The sequence below is a fragment of the Leguminivora glycinivorella genome, chromosome 8 (genome assembly GCF_023078275.1).
Source record: "Leguminivora glycinivorella isolate SPB_JAAS2020 chromosome 8, LegGlyc_1.1, whole genome shotgun sequence".
NCBI classification, from domain to species: Eukaryota; Metazoa; Arthropoda; class Insecta; order Lepidoptera; family Tortricidae; genus Leguminivora; species Leguminivora glycinivorella.
In genome coordinates, this window is record NC_062978.1 from 26,634,607 (window position 1) to 26,656,501 (window position 21,895).

At 38.1% G+C, this 21,895-nt stretch overlaps 1 protein-coding gene and 1 pseudogene across 1 annotated transcript; both read left to right on the forward strand.

The window, feature by feature from the left end:
• The first annotated feature begins 51 nt into the window (after positions 1–51).
• Positions 52–4,123, forward strand: LOC125229069 (annotated as a pseudogene).
• An 11,953-nt stretch (positions 4,124–16,076) lies between these two features.
• Positions 16,077–19,439, forward strand: LOC125229160 (zinc metalloproteinase nas-14-like). Its single transcript, XM_048133948.1, has 5 exons — positions 16,077–16,302; positions 16,768–16,877; positions 17,773–17,983; positions 18,390–18,526; positions 19,211–19,439. The coding sequence occupies exons 1-5, from the start codon at positions 16,080–16,082 to the stop codon at positions 19,304–19,306; spliced, it is 777 nt and encodes a 258-aa protein (XP_047989905.1). The 5' UTR covers positions 16,077–16,079; the 3' UTR covers positions 19,307–19,439.
• The last annotated feature ends 2,456 nt before the right edge of the window (positions 19,440–21,895 follow it).

Here is a 21,895-nt window from a genome sequence, read left to right on the forward strand (position 1 = left end):
GGTTTGATAATGATAAGTAAAGATTATATATAGTCCATGAAACAAAATAAGCTGTATATAGACGAAATGATGCGATTATATGCTGTCGTTTGCTGCTTAGGGGTAGCCTTGGCCTCCCCCCCTTTAGCTAAGTCTAGGGAGGAAATCCAGGCTTTTAGGAGTTTCTTGGAAAATACCCAGAAGGGTAAGTGTTAATGTCATTTGTGCCAATATAGTGATGACACAGTATGGTCAAACAACAGTGTGATGTTTTTAAAATTCTGATGTGAAAATAAAGTCACGATGCGCTTCCCAATATATAAATAAATTACAAATATATAATAAAATTGTAATAGATAAATTCATTAGACGGGTACATTGTAATAAGATAGCTTTAAGAGTATTGTGTGCCCTTACAGGGCGTCGTGTACCTAAAGAACATCACTAACTCGCAAGTAACTCCAAGGGTGGCCAGCTCATTTGAAACCTCTTATATTTCTTTAGGAGTTTTCAAAAAGGGCTAATCTACACACAAATAACCACATTTATATCTATTATGCCAAAGCGTCCGCGAGATACTTCTCGCATACCTAGGTACTCCTAATATTTATATTCCGGACATATCAATTATAAGTCCTCTTTTTCCTGCTTCCCTTAATCCTAGTTCTCTCTGGGGACAGACCTTGTACGGTGGCTCAAACCACTAATAACAACAGCATCAGCAGTTGGCAGGTCTTCTTCAACTGTCCAAAATGTAATTACTATGTATTAATTCACAGAGAATGCTGGTCTATCCCGCAAGACCTCCCCCATTAACGGGGTCTCCCCCTATTAGACAACCCGGAGTTGTACAGCGGCAAGTTCGAAGGCGACATCGTGCTAGACGACTGGCAGATCGAGGCTATGGTGCAAGAGTATGCCATGGGCCGTAACGCGTACACCTGGCCTGATACCAAGTGGCCGGACAACACTGTGATTTGGGAATTCGGTGAGGGACCAACTTTTGGTGAGTATTCTGTGTTATGATTCTTCCAACAACACATCACAAGTCTGTAAGACTAGCATGGGGACTGTAGCCCTTAGCCATCTTATCTCCAGCAGCATTATGTACCCAGCAGTAGAATATATATAATTATGGGCTCAATTATGAATCACATAAGTTCATGTATTTAATATCAAGATAAGCCTATTACCTACTTTATATAGTTTATCTTTTAGTATTACGCTAATCCGTAAATATTTGTGTATGATTCAGCCAAATTATTGGTCAATGTCATAATCGAATGGAGTTCGGGAACAGACAATTTGTCACATGGTATTTGATTGCCCTCCAACCAGATAAAGTAAGTCTAACCGTTGGGCGCTGGAAGTATTTATCCGTTACCTACAGGTCTCTCTCCAAGATGGCTTCTACTATATCTATATGCTTGGGGTGAATTTTCCGATTCAAATACTAAACTTGGCTTTTCCAGACCCCCAGCAGGTAGCGGACATCGAAGAGGCTATCGCAGACATTGAGCGTCACACTTGCGTCAAGTTCCGCTACCGTGAGCCGAACGACACCGCTTACGTCAGTGTGACTGTAAGTGTTCAGCCACATAGCTTGAATGACAGCGTATGGTCGAGGTAGACGGGCCAACTATACTAATACGTCGACGAATTCATTTACTCGAGCCAATTACGAGTAGTCTCTTTGCAAAAGGCAAGATGAAGAAGTCGAAGATCGTGTCGATAACGCCTGTAACTATTCTACCTGTCCTAACCTATAGAGAAGCAGAAGTCTAAACTGAAGGTTCGCCACCGCGCTCTGGAGCGCAGCATTCTAGGTGTTAGAAGGACCGATCGCGTTGTAACACCACGCTGCGCTCCAAGACTCTCATTGCTGATGTTGGCAAAAAAACCGCTAGGCTTAAATGGGACTAGGCCGGCCACGTCTATAGAATGTACCTATCCTAACTAACATAGCCAACAAGTTGATGCCGATGATAAAGCGTGGGCAGGCCTAGGCATAGGCAAAGATGGCGGGACGACCATGACGCCTTCCTGGACACTAGCCGAAGGAAACCGAGAATCGGGAGTCATGGATAACCAAGGGGTCTTTGCCCAGCAGTGGGACACTTTCAATAGGATAAGTAAAAAAAAAGTAAAGTTTAGTAATAAGCTACTAAGCAACCTTTGGTCTGTATAGGTGCGCCTCAGTTTGACGCAAGTTCTCCACCGCTGCTTTCTGGGCAATCGACTGTTTAAGGGAACCGTTAAGACTAGAAAAACAATAATTTTTACAGTCAAGCCAAGATATGATAGCGCCGATTTTGATAGGCGTCTGAGCAAGGGTTAAGTAAACGTCATAATTTCGTCGAAGTAAATGTTTAAAATAATAATTTCCCCAGCGAGGCTGTAAATATTGTCGCCAACATAGTGTGGATTTATTCTAAAACGTTCTATTTTGTGTTTACCGAAATTTCTTGTCTCCCCAGGGTATCGCCGGCGGTTGTTGGGCCGATCTCGGCTACTGGGAGGCCAGAGGCGCCCACTCCTACAACGTGGCCCGCAACACCTCTGGACTCGGCTGCTTCAGCCGCTCCTCCATCGTGCACGAGTGGATGCACATCCTCGGATTCTTCCATATGCATTCGACCTATGACAGAGATGACTACATCAGAATCGCCTTTGAGAACATCCAACCTGGTAAGTTCCATTATCTCTTGTCTCATTTAATACTGCTGTCTCATTCCTACCATGAGGACCCGACCTGAAATTACCTAATGCGGATGCGCGGTCATGAACGGTAAAGAGAGCAAAACCTGAGTGAGTTTATTGTATGGGAAAAGTTTTACCTATATCACTAAGAGAAGGTAAAGCAACAGCGAGTACCACAATCATCGATCTAAAATACCTGGGTAGTTTAGATGACCACACTTCAAGTGTAACTGCATTACTACTGCGTCAAAAAAAAGCACCGCTGTTACTAGTAATATGACGAGGACTTTTGAACTCGGCATGACACAGAACGGGTTTTAGATTTTTCGGTTCATAATTCTTGAAATGTTATTTGTGTTCAGTGTACGAGTATTACTTACAAGCACTATTTCAGGCATGGAGGGCAACTTCATGGTCGAAAGTCCCGTCAACGTGACCAACTACGGATTGCCCTATGACTACGTGAGCTGCCTGCAATACCCTGCCAGAGCGTTCTCCATCAACGGTCTTCCTACCATTGTAGCTCTCCAGGTAAAAACTCGATTTTGTAATTTTGATAGGATAGTTATTACCTACTACTTATTTTTCTTCTTCCTACCCTTATCCCACGTTATATGGGATCGGTACAACTCGTTTTCCTCTTTCATGCCTTTCTATCTTTCGTCATCTTAGCACTCCCCTCTTTCTGATATCCTCTTTCACAAGATCCATCCTTCTTTGTTTGGGTTTACCCCCCTCTCGCTACATCCCTAGTTATTACCTGATTTTAGTTAGGCATATTCTTCAAATTACCGGAGTCAACGAAGGAATATGATTCGAACCAAGAGAATAACAGGATTTAAAGAAGAAGTTGATTTGAATAAAATGACACTTTTCTGCTTTTAACAGCAAATCGAGCAATAACAGTTTTGAATTATTAATTTCACGGTTAGTTTCACTATACCGATATACGAGTATTTCCCGATATTTTTTTAATACCACTTCGGTGGCAAACAACCATACGGTCTGCCTGATGGAAAGCTTTCACCGTAACCTATGGACGCCTGCAACTCAAGGGTTATCAGTTGCACGTTGCAGACCCATTAAAACTTGTAATTTCTATTGCGATGCCAATGACGTGCATCATGATCACGGAAACTGAGTTACCCGCAACTGAGACTCATAATCCAGCAAGTTTATTGGTCATTGAAGTAATGTACTTTTATTGTTTTGTAGGACCACGAGGGTGTGATGGGTCAACGTGAGTACATCACCGACATGGACTGGAAACGCATCAACCGCCACTACAACTGCCCCGGCGCATGGGACTAAACATAATCTTATTTATACTTTCTATGTCATTAACGTAGGATGAAAGAGATATGACTTGTCTCTTAATATCGCGGGTATAACGTCTACATCTATATTCCGGATTCTAATAAAGTTTTGTTAAACTTAAAAACAATTGAATTGTTTTTTTTTTCTCCTTGATTCCTTTTCATTTCACGTATACCTATTTACGTATACCCAAGTTGCATCTGTGGGTTGCAAACTCGTAATGTATCCAGTTTAAGCACCAATTCCTGAACTCGGTTGACAAAACTTCTAAAATTGGAACACAGACTTCTACACTATTTTTGTTACAATTTGTATTTTAAATCCCTTTAGCAGTTGGTATCTCGATCAGGCCCCGTAGCCGAATGGAATTTCTATGACGCGAAACGAAAACGAAACGCCGCGAAAGGTAGTCTGGCTCTATCGCACCAAAACGAAAGAGCGATAGAGATTCGTTTCGTGAGCGTTTCGTAAGCGTATGTGCATTCAGCTACGAACGCAGGTTATGGGAATGAATAAAAGCAGAAACAGAGTAGAAAGTAAGCAAAGCTCGTCACTATCAGGTGATAACTTTACGAAAACGATGTCACCACACGTATTCCATTTTTCCAAATGCTCACCGTTGAAGACTTATATATATATAAACACTCACTCACGTCTCTATTCTCAAACGGGGTTGGCAGAGCACAGGAATCTGTAAGTTTCAGTGCAACTCAAGACAATAAAAGGGTTGAAAGAAAACAAATATGTTACATAGACAGGTTGCCAGCCAGACTTTTTGACACCCACTAGGAAAGGGGTGGTGAAATTTTTAACCCTCGCTCCTAACATTAAGCAAGCTTCCGTTATTCATGACACTTTATTGACGGTGATCGAAGGCGCAGAATCAAATAATAGGCGAGACGACTAAACAAACTAATTAGTCCGTCGGTTAGATTATCAAAAAATTTTAGACGCGTATTTTTCTTTTTTCTCGTTAACGAAAAATGACGACGATACAGTGCGTTGAACTTTCGCGTGACGTCACGCATAGGTACAATTTATACTTAGAAGTGACGTCACATTACAAGTCCCCACTCGAACTCTGATGCTTATCTTTGTATTTTTTCATTAATTAGTGTTGTAGAACTAATATAACGGAAGTTATTTGTAAAAAATAGTAAAAAGAGATGTTGTTGCTACGAGTGTTTTATTTGAAGTGACGGCTATACAAAAATATATCAAAAAATGGAACAATAGAACTAGAACTTATAAAAACGATATTTGTCAGCACAAAAGAGGTTACAAACTACAACAGCCGCCCTTAATCGACGTTGTGCTAGACAAACACAAAACAAGAACTTAAGTTTCTAATCCTAAGTTAAGTATACACCTTTTATGTACTATAGGCCCTAGTGGCTTAGTAAGTACATCGGCAGGCATATCACTACTTTTGATATATTCTAATTTCACAACATTATTAGAGACCTTCTCCCTAATGAAATGAAACCTGCAGTCGATGTGCTTTGACCTGTTGTGGTGTACAGGATTTCGAACGAGATTGATGGCACTCTGACTGTCAGAAGCTAAGTTAACTATATGCAATTTACCTGTTATTTCCTGGATAAATCGACGTAAATAGCATGCTTCCTTCGTGGCAGACGCTAAAGCCATATATTCACTTTCGGCTGATGATAAGGCAACCGTAGGCTGCTTCTCCGACTGCCAGGATACAGTGCATCCACTCAACCAGTAGCGGCTTGCCCTAAAGTGCGCTTGTGCGGTGCACTCCCAAAAATAATCACAATTAAACTATAGTAATACATCAATTATGGTACCTCAAATTAATGTATTATACTATATAAAAACTATCGCAAAAAAGTCCAATCAAACAATTACTTATATTTCTTAAAAGTTCATTATACAGTCTATATTAATCCGCCAATTCCCTTCCTATACAATTTCATACGCACCGCGCTCAACGGAGCGCTTTGAATTGCGCTCCTATGGAGAAATATTCAGTACATTCTCTAATACGAAATTCAGTAAGAGCGAAAGAGAAGTTTAGTCATAGCTCCGCGCGTGAGACAGAAGATTATGTATGAAATATTAGGTAAATCTGGAGCGCCGCTCCTAGGGACGTTTGACCACAGAGCTATATCAAGATAGAAAGAAAAAGTATCATATTTAGTACCGTGAACGGCAGTCTGCTCGACGATTGGATGTCAAAATTAGTTTTCCATTGCGGTTTTAATTTGACGAGCTCGATTTGGCGTGCGTTCAAAACAAACGACCTATAAACATGAAATAAATGCTAGAATAATGTGTATGTAATGATTGTAATGAAAATAAATTGATTTGTTCTTAGAGTACGAGCGATGTAAAAATAAGCCATGAATTCAAACTCGAGTCAATTCACATTTGTGGTATCAAGTATTTATCTATTTATTCAACAGATTAAAAAGTATGCAACACAAATTAAATTACAAATACATTCATGCAAAAATCTTAAACTAACTTATATTATAAATATTCTAAACTACATTAATAATTAACTAGGATAATCCAATCATAATAAGAACAGCAGCTAAGAAAGCGAGAGCTTATGTTTACTTGCAATCAAAATGTTTGCTTCTGGGTTACAGATTAAAATTACGCGTTAATAAAACAATGCGAATGCATTTGCAACCCCTAATCCAAAAAGTGTATATTTACTATCTGTCGTAAAATAAGTACATATTTTCAGACACGTTAAAAATGCTCCATAGACAGATCATCATTTTGTGGATGTTTGTAACCAACTCACTAACGAATGGATTTCCGGACACATCGACGATCTCACCAAAAACAACACGAGAACCTGGACTAATAACAGTTACTGAGTTGCCAGTACCTTTGATGGATGCCAGTACTATAAATACTACGATGGACTTTATTAAAACAATGACAGACAATACTACGAATGATTCTGCAACTACAGACACGCCTACATTGCTAACAAGCACCACTGAGAATAGCAGTGAAACTACAATTCCTAGCCCTTTATCCAAAAACAATATAAATTTAACTAGAGAAAATACAGAAGCTTCTACTGTAACGTTAAATCTCAGTACAATGAGAACTACAGAAGAGTTTGCCTCCAATTTGACTTGTTCCAATGCTGCGTACTGCGACCTATATTCTACTTCTACTGCGGATACAAAAATATCTCCATCTATAGAATACACTACAGATACTGGAATAGGATCAACTTTGGCTACAGGATACATTTCTACCACAGAGATTGAGGAGGTAATACCAACTACAGACGGCATAATTGGTATTAAAACTTCGCCAAAAATGACTACAGATCCTAGTACCATAAAAACTAATAGAATACCTACTCCAGATATCAGTACTGAAGACCTACAAACACACTATGTAACTGGTTCTACAGATGTTACGGGTTTAACTTCCGCATTAAATTCCAATTTGACAAAGAATAATGAATCAACTACTACTTTAGCCGCTAGCACGGTTGAAAGTAAATTTAGATACTCAACTGCTAATACATGGATTTTAAGTACAGATTTATAGCACGACAGAAACTTCCAATACCTCGAAAATGGCTATCAAAAACGTTACGGATGTGACAACTCTTTCTAATGATTCAAACATGACACATACTATCCCAAATTCCAGTACCAGTTCGCCAAGTGTTACTGCTTACAATACTAAGAGTACTCCAACTACCACTTATAGTATTGAAGGATCTACAAGCATGTCTCCTACTGACATCATCACAATTGGGACTTCAAAATCATCTAAAGTGATTGACTTGAGGACAACCAAAATGTCAAAATCTCCAAATTTCGGAGCTACAAATTTTGAAACCACTGAAAGTGTGAAAGGATCTACAGCGGATGATTTTAGTTCAATAGAGACAATAAATCCATCAAATCCAACTCTAGACTCAATAACAACGATAACTAACGAAAAAGCTACAACTCTATCTGCAAATTTAAACACAACAAATAATACGGCGACAAATTTAACGATATCTATAAAACAACTGACAGCAAGGTTGACGTCGAACATAATATTAGTAGCATTAATATCATGCATAACTATACTGCTGTTATTATCTATATTCATATACAGACAGAATCCGACGGCGTGTTGGATCTAAACATTATGACTTAGAAGATGATATTAAACTAGACTCATTCAACTTATACTGCAGTTCTAATACACGTGACACAAATAATGTTTCTGGTAACTTTGGAACTGACGTGCCAATCAGCATACTAAAAAGGATATCAAGGCCACAGTATCTAGACTCGCTAGAACCCTTTGAATGATGATTTTTATTTATACTTGTAGTTAAAGTACATTTTTGAGTTTGAAAACATATTAAGACACAAACATAAGCCTGCTGCAAAGAATCTACGTCAAGATTTGTCTGCTCATTAATTCCTTGAATTATAAAAAGTACGTTCGGCATGCTTCAAGGAAAGGGTCGCTAAGAAGTAGACTGGACCACCTGGTCATATGCAAGATCTTTTGGGGCAACACGTAATATATTTTTCCCCTCACTAGCTCAGAAACACGTGTTTTGTCCTTTAATAGCAGCGGGTAAAAACGCATTTTATCCACTAGTGGGTAATGTAATTTGACCTTGAATAAAGTCAAATTAACTGCTTTAAAATTGATAAAAGTAGGTGAATCTAGTAATAAAGATGATTTACCACCTGTGGAACTACTGGAAGCAGTGATAAACGCATTTTTTGCGTTGTAGTTTCCTCGCTATTAGTGAGGGGAAAAGTTTTGTGTTACACTCGGGTGCAAATGTATTTTAGTTCTCGTGTGTTAAAAAACTTGCAAGTTCAGGATTTTATTCTCGAACCACCCGCATCGCTCGTGGTTCAACTATAGAATCCTTTCACTTGCTCGTTTTTCTATTCCACACTCGGCGTTAAAATACAACTTTGCCCCCTTGTATAACAAATAACTAATGTAGGTACTTAAAATGGTGGCCAGGTGAATTGTGTTATTGATCACAGATCTAATGATACTAATTTATTATTAAGCTAATCTCATCATTTTCCATTTTACTGCGGTCCATAACTGCATTGTAACTAAAAGTAAATTTTAAATATGTATTTTTAAACCTCTTTGAAGTTTCTTAAATAAAATGATTTAGTATATTTCTGATAATAACAGCTTCTACTTCGATAGCTTCAAAAAGCGTATCCGTCACCTAAATAATACTATTAATTATTTGAGCTGTTTAGTCATAAGTAAAGACTTAAGTATCGGTTTAATTAAAAGTTTTTCTTTTTATGAATTCAATAATTTGTTAAGTTTTAATTGGACTCTCGAAGCAAGCATTTTTATGTTTTATTTAGACATCATTTCAAAGTTTTCTTTTGTTAAATATTATGAATTACCAAAAAGCTTTGAAAATAATATTCTATGATAACATTAATCAATGAATGCATCTTTCAATGGGGGGGGGGGGGGATAGATGACTTTATTGAAAAACAAACAAAAGAAAACAACTATCAATAAACTTAGAAATAAGAATATTCGAAATTATAATTAGACTGTAATTGTATTAATCTTAATTTAATTTCTGTTAAATAATTTTATTGATGAACGTGTAATATTTACAATATTATTAATAAAATGCCTATGTCTATGTCTATGTCTTAACGGCCTCTGATTAAAAATCATAAAAATATAATGATATTTCGTACGTAAGCACAGAAAAACTTCTTGCTACGAACTGACTCGTAACCACAACTGTAAACTTACTGAACAAGTGTGACAAAAAAGTGGTTAGTGTGCAAATATTAAATTTGCGACCGTTTTCACAACCACGAACTTTCAACAAACCCAGCGAAAATCTGAACAAGTTTCACGATACGGACGTCGACATGATTATATATATTTCGTCGCTGGGTAGACCGTCAGGCTGGCCAACCTAAGTTGGCAACTATTTGATACCACAGTCTTTGTAACTGTTAAGTACTAAACAGCATCTCATTTTCATAGACATTTTGCATTTAAAATCATAATCAAAGTGATTTCATTAAAATGATTTGTAAATGTCGACTCAGATATCAGGCAACCGCAGTCTTGGAGCAATTAATTTAAACGTTTATGAGACTAACTGTGCTAACGCCGTTTGATACTTGTAATAAAACGGGACGGGACGTTTACCCAATTATAATTTTGCCTGCGATATGGACTAATATGGGTCAATGGATGTTGGATGTAGGTCAAGAAGATATTCCCTAATGCATTGGACAGATCAGATCAAAGCCCTTACCAATACACCACTTAACACACGTGTCATAAAATAATCTTGCAGAACCAACTGGCGTAGGGAAACTGCAAAAAAATTACTAAATCTTACATGAATAAAGCCAAATATCAAAATTCACAACTAGAGAAACTATGCTGAGGACATCGAAAAAACTTTGGAGTTGTTATGTAAGTATTATTTAATTTGACTTAGAGCACACAAAGTTAAAAATCATTATGAAAAGGATTCAAAATGTCCTCTTACTTTATACGACAACCACAATATTCGTCATGTCTTGGTCCGTTCTACGTACATTTAAAATTAGAGACAAAGTTTTGTAGTACAAATTCAAAGTGTGTTGCATAAAATACTAAATGACCTAAAACAGCGCACCACTTTGATAAAATTTTAAGTCACAATACATTTAAAATTTTAAAATTATATTAATAAATATAAAGTGCTTTTTACATAATTCCATTATGCAACAGCTGCCGGCGTGGCTGAATGGCAATCGTCGACGGCAGACGCCAACAGAAATGCAGTCTAGCTCTGTCGCGCCAATACGCAAGAGCGATAGAGATAGATAGCTATGAAATAGATATTATCGTGAGCGTTTACTTTGTGCGACTACGTGCCCTGGAGCGCGCATCGTGAAACTTGTTCAGATTTTCGCTGGGTTTGTTGAAAGTTCGTGGTTGTGAAAACGGTCGCAAATTTAATATTTGCACACTAACCACTTTTTTGTCACACTTGTTCAGTAAGTTTACAGTTGTGGTTACGAGTCAGTTCGTAGCAAGAAGTTTTTCTGTGCTTACGTACGAAATATCATTATATTTTTATGATTTTTAATCAGAGGCCGTTAAGACATAGACATAGACATAGGCATTTTATTAATAATATTGTAAATATTACACGTTCATCAATAAAATTATTTAACAGCAATTAAATTAAGATTAATACAATTTCAGTCTAATTATAATTTCGAATATTCTTATTTCTAAGTTTATTTATAGTTGTTTTTTTTTGTTTGTTTTTCAATAAAGTCATCTAACCCCCCCCCCCCCATTGAAAGATGCATTCATTGATTAATGTTATCATAGAATATTATTTTCAAAGCTTTTTGGTAATTCATAATATTTAACAAAAGAAAACTTTGAAATGATGTCTAAATAAAACATAAAAATGCTTGCTTCGAGAGTCCAATTAAAACTTAACAAATTATTGAATTCATAAAAAGAAAAACTTTTAATTAAACCGATACTTAAGTCTTTACTTATGACTAAACAGCTCAAATAATTAATAGTATTATTTAGGTGACGGATACACTTTTTTTGAAGCTATCGAAGTAGAAGCTGTTATTATCAGTAGTTCCACAGGTGGTAAATCATCTTTATTACTAGATTCACCTACTTTTATCAATTTTAAAGCAGTTAATTTGACTTTATTCAAGGTCAAATTACATTACCCACTAGTGGATAAAATGCGTTTTTACCCGCTGCTATTAAAGGACAAAACACGTGTTTCTGAGCTAGTGAGGGGAAAAATATATTATGTGTTGCCCCAAAAGATCTTGCATATGACCAGGTGGTCCAGTCTACTTCTTAGCGACCCTTTCCTTGAAGCATGCCGAACGTACTTTTTATAATTCAAGGAATTAATGAGCAGACAAATCTTGACGTAGATTCTTTGCAGCAGGCTTATGTTTGTGTCTTAATATGTTTTCAAACTCAAAAATGTACTTTAACTACAAGTATAAATAAAAATCATCATTCAAAGGGTTCTAGCGAGTCTAGATACTGTGGCCTTGATATCCTTTTTAGTATGCTGATTGGCACGTCAGTTCCAAAGTTACCAGAAACATTATTTGTGTCACGTGTATTAGAACTGCAGTATAAGTTGAATGAGTCTAGTTTAATATCATCTTCTAAGTCATAATGTTTAGATCCAACACGCCGTCGGATTCTGTCTGTATATGAATATAGATAATAACAGCAGTATAGTTATGCATGATATTAATGCTACTAATATTATATTCGACGTCAACCTTGCTGTCAGTTTTTTTATAGATATCGTTAAATTTGTCGCCGTATTATTTGTTGTGTTTAAATTTGCAAATAGAGTTGTAGCTTTTTCGTTAGTTATCGTTGTTATTGAGTCTAGAGTAGGATTTGATGGATTTATTGTCTCTATTGAACTAAAATCATCCGCTGTAGATCCTTTCACACTTTCAGTGGTTTCAAAATTTGTAGCTCCGAAATTTGGAGATTTTGACATTTTGGTTGTCCTCAAGTCAATCACTTTAGATGATTTTGAAGTCCCAATTGTGATGATGTCAGTAGGAGACATGCTTGTAGATCCTTCAATACTATAAGTGGTAGTTGGAGTACTCTTAGTATTGTAAGCAGTAACACTTGGCGAACTGGTACTGGAATTTGGGATAGTATGTGTCATGTTTGAATCATTAGAAAGAGTTGTCACATCCGTAACGTTTTTGATAGCCATTTTCGAGGTATTGGAAGTTTCTGTCGTGCTATAAATCTGTACTTAAAATCCATGTATTAGCAGTTGAGTATCTAAATTTACTTTCAACCGTGCTAGCGGCTAAAGTAGTAGTTGATTCATTATTCTTTGTCAAATTGGAATTTAATGCGGAAGTTAAACCCGTAACATCTGTAGAACCAGTTACATAGTGTGTTTGTAGGTCTTCAGTACTGATATCTGGAGTAGGTATTCTATTAGTTTTTATGGTACTAGGATCTGTAGTCATTTTTGGCGAAGTTTTAATACCAATTATGCCGTCTGTAGTTGGTATTACCTCCTCAATCTCTGTGGTAGAAATGTATCCTGTAGCCAAAGTTGATCCTATTCCAGTATCTGTAGTGTATTCTATAGATGGAGATATTTTTGTATCCGCAGTAGAAGTAGAATATAGGTCGCAGTACGCAGCATTGGAACAAGTCAAATTGGAGGCAAACTCTTCTGTAGTTCTCATTGTACTGAGATTTAACGTTACAGTAGAAGCTTCTGTATTTTCTCTAGTTAAATTTATATTGTTTTTGGATAAAGGGCTAGGAATTGTAGTTTCACTGCTATTCTCAGTGGTGCTTGTTAGCAATGTAGGCGTGTCTGTAGTTGCAGAATCATTCGTAGTATTGTCTGTCATTGTTTTAATAAAGTCCATCGTAGTATTTATAGTACTGGCATCCATCAAAGGTACTGGCAACTCAGTAACTGTTATTAGTCCAGGTTCTCGTGTTGTTTTTGGTGAGATCGTCGATGTGTCCGGAAATCCATTCGTTAGTGAGTTGGTTACAAACATCCACAAAATGATGATCTGTCTATGAAGCATTTTTAACGTGTCTGAAAATATGTACTTATTTTACGACAGATAGTAAATAGACACTTTTTGGTTTAGGGGTTGCAAATGCATTCGCATTGTTTTATTAACGCGTAATTTTAATCTGTAACCCAGAAGCAAACATTTTGATTGCAAGTAAACATAAGCTCTCGCTTACACCCAATAAGGGGTGTAGTCACAAAAATCTGTCAGAATCGTCCACAGCATGCTAAAGTTTTTTCTTACACGACAATGCTCGCCCACACATTGCATAAGTGACTCGGCTAAAGCTATTGGAGCTAGGTTGGAAAGTGATACCTCATCCACCGTACTCTCCAGACTTGGCACCTACGGATTACGCATTGTTCAGATCGCTAAGCAATGCCTTGAATGAAAAAAAGTTCGATGATCAAGCCCATCTACGACAGTACATAGCTGAGTTTTTTGAATCTAAACCTAAGAACTTCTTCGCCGATGCTATTCATTCTTTACCAGAACGATGGAGACAAGTAGTAGATAACGAAGGCCGTTATATTTTTGATAAATGATTAAAATAATAAATTAAATAAAAATTACAATATTGGTTATGATTCGCTCATTACTTTCTTACCAACCCAATACTTTAAAACATGTTATCGATAAATGACCCTGATTTATATGATCAGTCATGATAACCTAAACTTGATACAGACCATATTTAATGCGTAGTTAGAATATTTGATAAGATATTAATCCTAATAATCATTACAATGGGGAAGGCAGTGAACCAATTGTACAGAAGGGTCAACGTAATGATAAAATGAAAAAGAAATATTTATTTTTCAAGTAGGCATATTACAATACGCTTATGTACGTCAAATAAAGCTACGCCGGCTCTAACCCTACGCCTCAGCCTCGAGAAGATTTCAGTCCCCCCTCAGTTGGGAGGGGGGTATCCACTATGGGACCGGCAAGAAACTCGGCGGGCCACTTTTCGTAATATTTTGACATTACATCGTATAATTAACATGCAACAAAGCATGCAAGATACAAAGTGAACATTAAATACCTATATACTTGTTTAACCCTGAGATCAGCATATACTATCGAAACGTCATAAGTACATACATCAGATTGATATTAATATGAGAGTGTTGCCATACATGCGAGGCCGCCCCGGATGTACGAAAGAAACGCCCCTGGCATTACACAAGGCCTAAAGAAAGACTCACCACTATAACCCACCATGCACCATGACTAACTGTATGGATACAGCGATTGGACGCTCACTATGGAGGCTGCGTATAATTCGAGCGACAAAAACAGTTTAATCGAATGGAATCAGTGTCAATAGCGCCTTAAGTATTAGTATAACAAAATAGTAAAACGAAGCATTTTTGTGAACATAAGTAATTTGGTATTTTCAAAAGCATCCCATTTATAAATGCGGGTTCTGAACGAATCTAAAGTAAAGCAAAGAGACGATAAGCGTTGCGAGCGAGTATAAGCAAGTATAGACTGTTTTTAAGTATGCTATTAAAGTACTTGCTCCTTACGTAAGTACGTGAAACTTCTCCTCTACATACTACATAGTCAAAGTCTAATATTCGGGTAAGCGATCGTTCGCAAACTAGTGTCCTATCGTCGCAAAGGTTACTCTATGACTGCATATATGTATTTACGAAAAACCCGGAAGAAGTGTCAAACGTTAATTAATTAGTAAATTTATCTAAAGATACACAGGGTTTGATAATGATAAGTAAAGATTATATATAGTCCATGAAACAAAATAAGCTGTATATAGACGAAATGATGCGATTATATGCTGTCGTTTGCTGCTTAGGGGTAGCCTTGGCCTCCCCCTTTAGCTAAGTCTAGGGAGGAAATCCAGGCTTTTAGGAGTTTCTTGGAAAATACCCAGAAGGGTAAGTGTTAATGTCATTTGTGCCAATATAGTGATGACACAGTATGGTCAAACAACAGTGTGATGTTTTTAAAATTCTGATGTGAAAATAAAGTCACGATGCGCTTCCCAATATATAAATAAATTACAAATATATAATAAAATTGTAATAGATAAATTCATTAGACGGGTACATTGTAATAAGATAGCTTTAAGAGTATTGTGTGCCCTTACAGGGCGTCGTGTACCTAAAGAACATCACTAACTCGCAAGTAACTCCAAGGGTGGCCAGCTCATTTGAAACCTCTTATATTTCTTTAGGAGTTTTCAAAAAGGGCTAATCTACACACAAATAACCACATTTATATCTATTATGCCAAAGCGTCCGCGAGATACTTCTCGCATACCTAGGTACTCCTAATATTTATATTCCGGACATATCAATTATAAGTCCTCTTTTTCCTGCTTCCCTTAATCCTAGTTCTCTCTGGGGACAGACCTTGTACGGTGGCTCAAACCACTAATAACAACAGCATCAGCAGTTGGCAGGTCTTCTTCAACTGTCCAAAATGTAATTACTATGTATTAATTCACAGAGAATGCTGGTCTATCCCGCAAGACCTCCCCCATTAACGGGGTCTCCCCTATTAGACAACCCGGAGTTGTACAGCGGCAAGTTCGAAGGCGACATCGTGCTAGACGACTGGCAGATCGAGGCTATGGTGCAAGAGTATGCCATGGGCCGTAACGCGTACACCTGGCCTGATACCAAGTGGCCGGACAACACTGTGATTTGGGAATTCGGTGAGGGACCAACTTTTGGTGAGTATTCTGTGTTATGATTCTTCCAACAACACATCACAAGTCTGTAAGACTAGCATGGGGACTGTAGCCCTTAGCCATCTTATCCCCAGCAGCATTATGTACCCAGCAGTAGAATATATATAATTATGGGCTCAATTATGAATCACATAAGTTCATGTATTTAATATCAAGATAAGCCTATTACCTACTTTATATAGTTTATCTTTTAGTATTACGCTAATCCGTAAATATTTGTGTATGATTCAGCCAAATTATTGGTCAATGTCATAATCGAATGGAGTTCGGGAACAGACAATTTGTCACATGGTATTGATTGCCCTCCAACCAGATAAAGTAAGTCTAACCGTTGGGCGCTGGAAGTATTTATCCGTTACCTACAGGTCTCTCTCCAAGATGGCTTCTACTATATCTATATGCTTGGGGTGAATTTTCCGATTCAAATACTAAACTTGGCTTTTCCAGACCCCCAGCAGGTAGCGGACATCGAAGAGGCTATCGCAGACATTGAGCGTCACACTTGCGTCAAGTTCCGCTACCGTGAGCCGAACGACACCGCTTACGTCAGTGTGACTGTAAGTGTTCAGCCACATAGCTTGAATGACAGCGTATGGTCGAGGTAGACGGGCCAACTATACTAATACGTCGACGAATTCATTTACTCGAGCCAATTACGAGTAGTCTCTTTGCAAAAGGCAAGATGAAGAAGTCGAAGATCGTGTCGATAACGCCTGTAACTATTCTACCTGTCCTAACCTATAGAGAAGCAGAAGTCTAAACTGAAGGTTCGCCACCGCGCTCTGGAGCGCAGCATTCTAGGTGTTAGAAGGACCGATCGCGTTGTAACACCACGCTGCGCTCCAAGACTCTCATTGCTGATGTTGGCAAAAAAACCGCTAGGCTTAAATGGGACTAGGCCGGCCACGTCTATAGAATGTACCTATCCTAACTAACATAGCCAACAAGTTGATGCCGATGATAAAGCGTGGGCAGGCCTAGGCATAGGCAAAGATGGCGGGACGACCATGACGCCTTCCTGGACACTAGCCGAAGGAAACCGAGAATCGGGAGTCATGGATAACCAAGGGGTCTTTGCCCAGCAGTGGGACACTTTCAATAGGATAAGTAAAAAAAAAGTAAAGTTTAGTAATAAGCTACTAAGCAACCTTTGGTCTGTATAGGTGCGCCTCAGTTTGACGCAAGTTCTCCACCGCTGCTTTCTGGGCAATCGACTGTTTAAGGGAACCGTTAAGACTAGAAAAACAATAATTTTTACAGTCAAGCCAAGATATGATAGCGCCGATTTTGATAGGCGTCTGAGCAAGGGTTAAGTAAACGTCATAATTTCGTCGAAGTAAATGTTTAAAATAATAATTTCCCCAGCGAGGCTGTAAATATTGTCGCCAACATAGTGTGGATTTATTCTAAAACGTTCTATTTTGTGTTTACCGAAATTTCTTGTCTCCCCAGGGTATCGCCGGCGGTTGTTGGGCCGATCTCGGCTACTGGGAGGCCAGAGGCGCCCACTCCTACAACGTGGCCCGCAACACCTCTGGACTCGGCTGCTTCAGCCGCTCCTCCATCGTGCACGAGTGGATGCACATCCTCGGATTCTTCCATATGCATTCGACCTATGACAGAGATGACTACATCAGAATCGCCTTTGAGAACATCCAACCTGGTAAGTTCCATTATCTCTTGTCTCATTTAATACTGCTGTCTCATTCCTACCATGAGGACCCGACCTGAAATTACCTAATGCGGATGCGCGGTCATGAACGGTAAAGAGAGCAAAACCTGAGTGAGTTTATTGTATGGGAAAAGTTTTACCTATATCACTAAGAGAAGGTAAAGCAACAGCGAGTACCACAATCATCGATCTAAAATACCTGGGTAGTTTAGATGACCACACTTCAAGTGTAACTGCATTACTACTGCGTCAAAAAAAAGCACCGCTGTTACTAGTAATATGACGAGGACTTTTGAACTCGGCATGACACAGAACGGGTTTTAGATTTTTCGGTTCATAATTCTTGAAATGTTATTTGTGTTCAGTGTACGAGTATTACTTACAAGCACTATTTCAGGCATGGAGGGCAACTTCATGGTCGAAAGTCCCGTCAACGTGACCAACTACGGATTGCCCTATGACTACGTGAGCTGCCTGCAATACCCTGCCAGAGCGTTCTCCATCAACGGTCTTCCTACCATTGTAGCTCTCCAGGTAAAAACTCGATTTTGTAATTTTGATAGGATAGTTATTACCTACTACTTATTTTTCTTCTTCCTACCCTTATCCCACGTTATATGGGATCGGTACAACTCGTTTTCCTCTTTCATGCCTTTCTATCTTTCGTCATCTTAGCACTCCCCTCTTTCTGATATCCTCTTTCACAAGATCCATCCTTCTTTGTTTGGGTTTACCCCCCTCTCGCTACATCCCTAGTTATTACCTGATTTTAGTTAGGCATATTCTTCAAATTACCGGAGTCAACGAAGGAATATGATTCGAACCAAGAGAATAACAGGATTTAAAGAAGAAGTTGATTTGAATAAAATGACACTTTTCTGCTTTTAACAGCAAATCGAGCAATAACAGTTTTGAATTATTAATTTCACGGTTAGTTTCACTATACCGATATACGAGTATTTCCCGATATTTTTTTAATACCACTTCGGTGGCAAACAACCATACGGTCTGCCTGATGGAAAGCTTTCACCGTAACCTATGGACGCCTGCAACTCAAGGGTTATCAGTTGCACGTTGCAGACCCATTAAAACTTGTAATTTCTATTGCGATGCCAATGACGTGCATCATGATCACGGAAACTGAGTTACCCGCAACTGAGACTCATAATCCAGCAAGTTTATTGGTCATTGAAGTAATGTACTTTTATTGTTTTGTAGGACCACGAGGGTGTGATGGGTCAACGTGAGTACATCACCGACATGGACTGGAAACGCATCAACCGCCACTACAACTGCCCCGGCGCATGGGACTAAACATAATCTTATTTATACTTTCTATGTCATTAACGTAGGATGAAAGAGATATGACTTGTCTCTTAATATCGCGGGTATAACGTCTACATCTATATTCCGGATTCTAATAAAGTTTTGTTAAACTTAAAAACAATTGAATTGTTTTTTTTTCTCCTTGATTCCTTTTCATTTCACGTATACCTATTTACGTATACCCAAGTTGCATCTGTGGGTTGCAAACTCGTAATGTATCCAGTTTAAGCACCAATTCCTGAACTCGGTTGACAAAACTTCTAAAATTGGAACACAGACTTCTACACTATTTTTGTTACAATTTGTATTTTAAATCCCTTTAGCAGTTGGTATCTCGATCAGGCCCCGTAGCCGAATGGAATTTCTATGACGCGAAACGAAAACGAAACGCCGCGAAAGGTAGTCTGGCTCTATCGCACCAAAACGAAAGAGCGATAGAGATTCGTTTCGTGAGCGTTTCGTAAGCGTATGTGCATTCAGCTACGAACGCAGGTTATGGGAATGAATAAAAGCAGAAACAGAGTAGAAAGTAAGCAAAGCTCGTCACTATCAGGTGATAACTTTACGAAAACGATGTCACCACACGTATTCCATTTTTCCAAATGCTCACCGTTGAAGACTTATATATATATAAACACTCACTCACGTCTCTATTCTCAAACGGGGTTGGCAGAGCACAGGAATCTGTAAGTTTCAGTGCAACTCAAGACAATAAAAGGGTTGAAAGAAAACAAATATGTTACATAGACAGGTTGCCAGCCAGACTTTTTGACACCCACTAGGAAAGGGGTGGTGAAATTTTTAACCCTCGCTCCTAACATTAAGCAAGCTTCCGTTATTCATGACACTTTATTGACGGTGATCGAAGGCGCAGAATCAAATAATAGGCGAGACGACTAAACAAACTAATTAGTCCGTCGGTTAGATTATCAAAAAATTTTAGACGCGTATTTTTCTTTTTTCTCGTTAACGAAAAATGACGACGATACAGTGCGTTGAACTTTCGCGTGACGTCACGCATAGGTACAATTTATACTTAGAAGTGACGTCACATTACAAGTCCCCACTCGAACTCTGATGCTTATCTTTGTATTTTTTCATTAATTAGTGTTGTAGAACTAATATAACGGAAGTTATTTGTAAAAAATAGTAAAAAGAGATGTTGTTGCTACGAGTGTTTTATTTGAAGTGACGGCTATACAAAAATATATCAAAAAATGGAACAATAGAACTAGAACTTATAAAAACGATATTTGTCAGCACAAAAGAGGTTACAAACTACAACAGCCGCCCTTAATCGACGTTGTGCTAGACAAACACAAAACAAGAACTTAAGTTTCTAATCCTAAGTTAAGTATACACCTTTTATGTACTATAGGCCCTAGTGGCTTAGTAAGTACATCGGCAGGCATATCACTACTTTTGATATATTCTAATTTCACAACATTATTAGAGACCTTCTCCCTAATGAAATGAAACCTGCAGTCGATGTGCTTTGACCTGTTGTGGTGTACAGGATTTCGAACGAGATTGATGGCACGGCACTCTGACTGTCAGAAGCTAAGTTAACTATATGCAATTTACCTGTTATTTCCTGGATAAATCGACGTAAATAGCATGCTTCCTTCGTGGCAGACGCTAAAGCCATATATTCACTTTCGGCTGATGATAAGGCAACCGTAGGCTGCTTCTCCGACTGCCAGGATACAGTGCATCCACTCAACCAGTAGCGGCTTGCCCTAAAGTGCGCTTGTGCGGTGCACTCCCAAAAATAATCACAATTAAACTATAGTAATACATCAATTATGGTACCTCAAATTAATGTATTATACTATATAAAAACTATCGCAAAAAAGTCCAATCAAACAATTACTTATATTTCTTAAAAGTTCATTATACAGTCTATATTAATCCGCCAATTCCCTTCCTATACAATTTCATACGCACCGCGCTCAACGGAGCGCTTTGAATTGCGCTCCTATGGAGAAATATTCAGTACATTCTCTAATACGAAATTCAGTAAGAGCGAAAGAGAAGTTTAGTCATAGCTCCGCGCGTGAGACAGAAGATTATGTATGAAATATTATAGTAAGGCGGCGGAATTGAAAAAAGTCGTCTAGTTTTAAAGTTGATGTGACTGGAGAGTATACTGCTGACAAGTGGTATCGTTGTGATCGGTAGACTTTACTGAGTACGAAATAATGACTTGTCACATTCTCAGACTGTGGGGGGGTTAACTATGACGTCACAAAGATCGCGGTCCCGGGTTTCAATTTTTTGCCAATTTGTCTAGAACCCCTTATCCAATTTTGAAAAATGAGGTGTCGATTGAAAGCGTATAACATGCTGATTAAGATTTCTTATAAGTGAAAAGTATAGTTTTGTTAGTTTTTTTTTTAATTAACAATAATGCAAAAAATAATTTTTTTTACTCTGTTTTTTGATTTTTGTGACTCAAAAAGGCAATGAAAACGGCCACTTAGCTAAAAAATATGTTATATAAATCATTTAGCTACATTACTAAGCTATCTGTTGCTTTTAAAATTTCTACAATCAGATAATAAATAAGCAAACTAC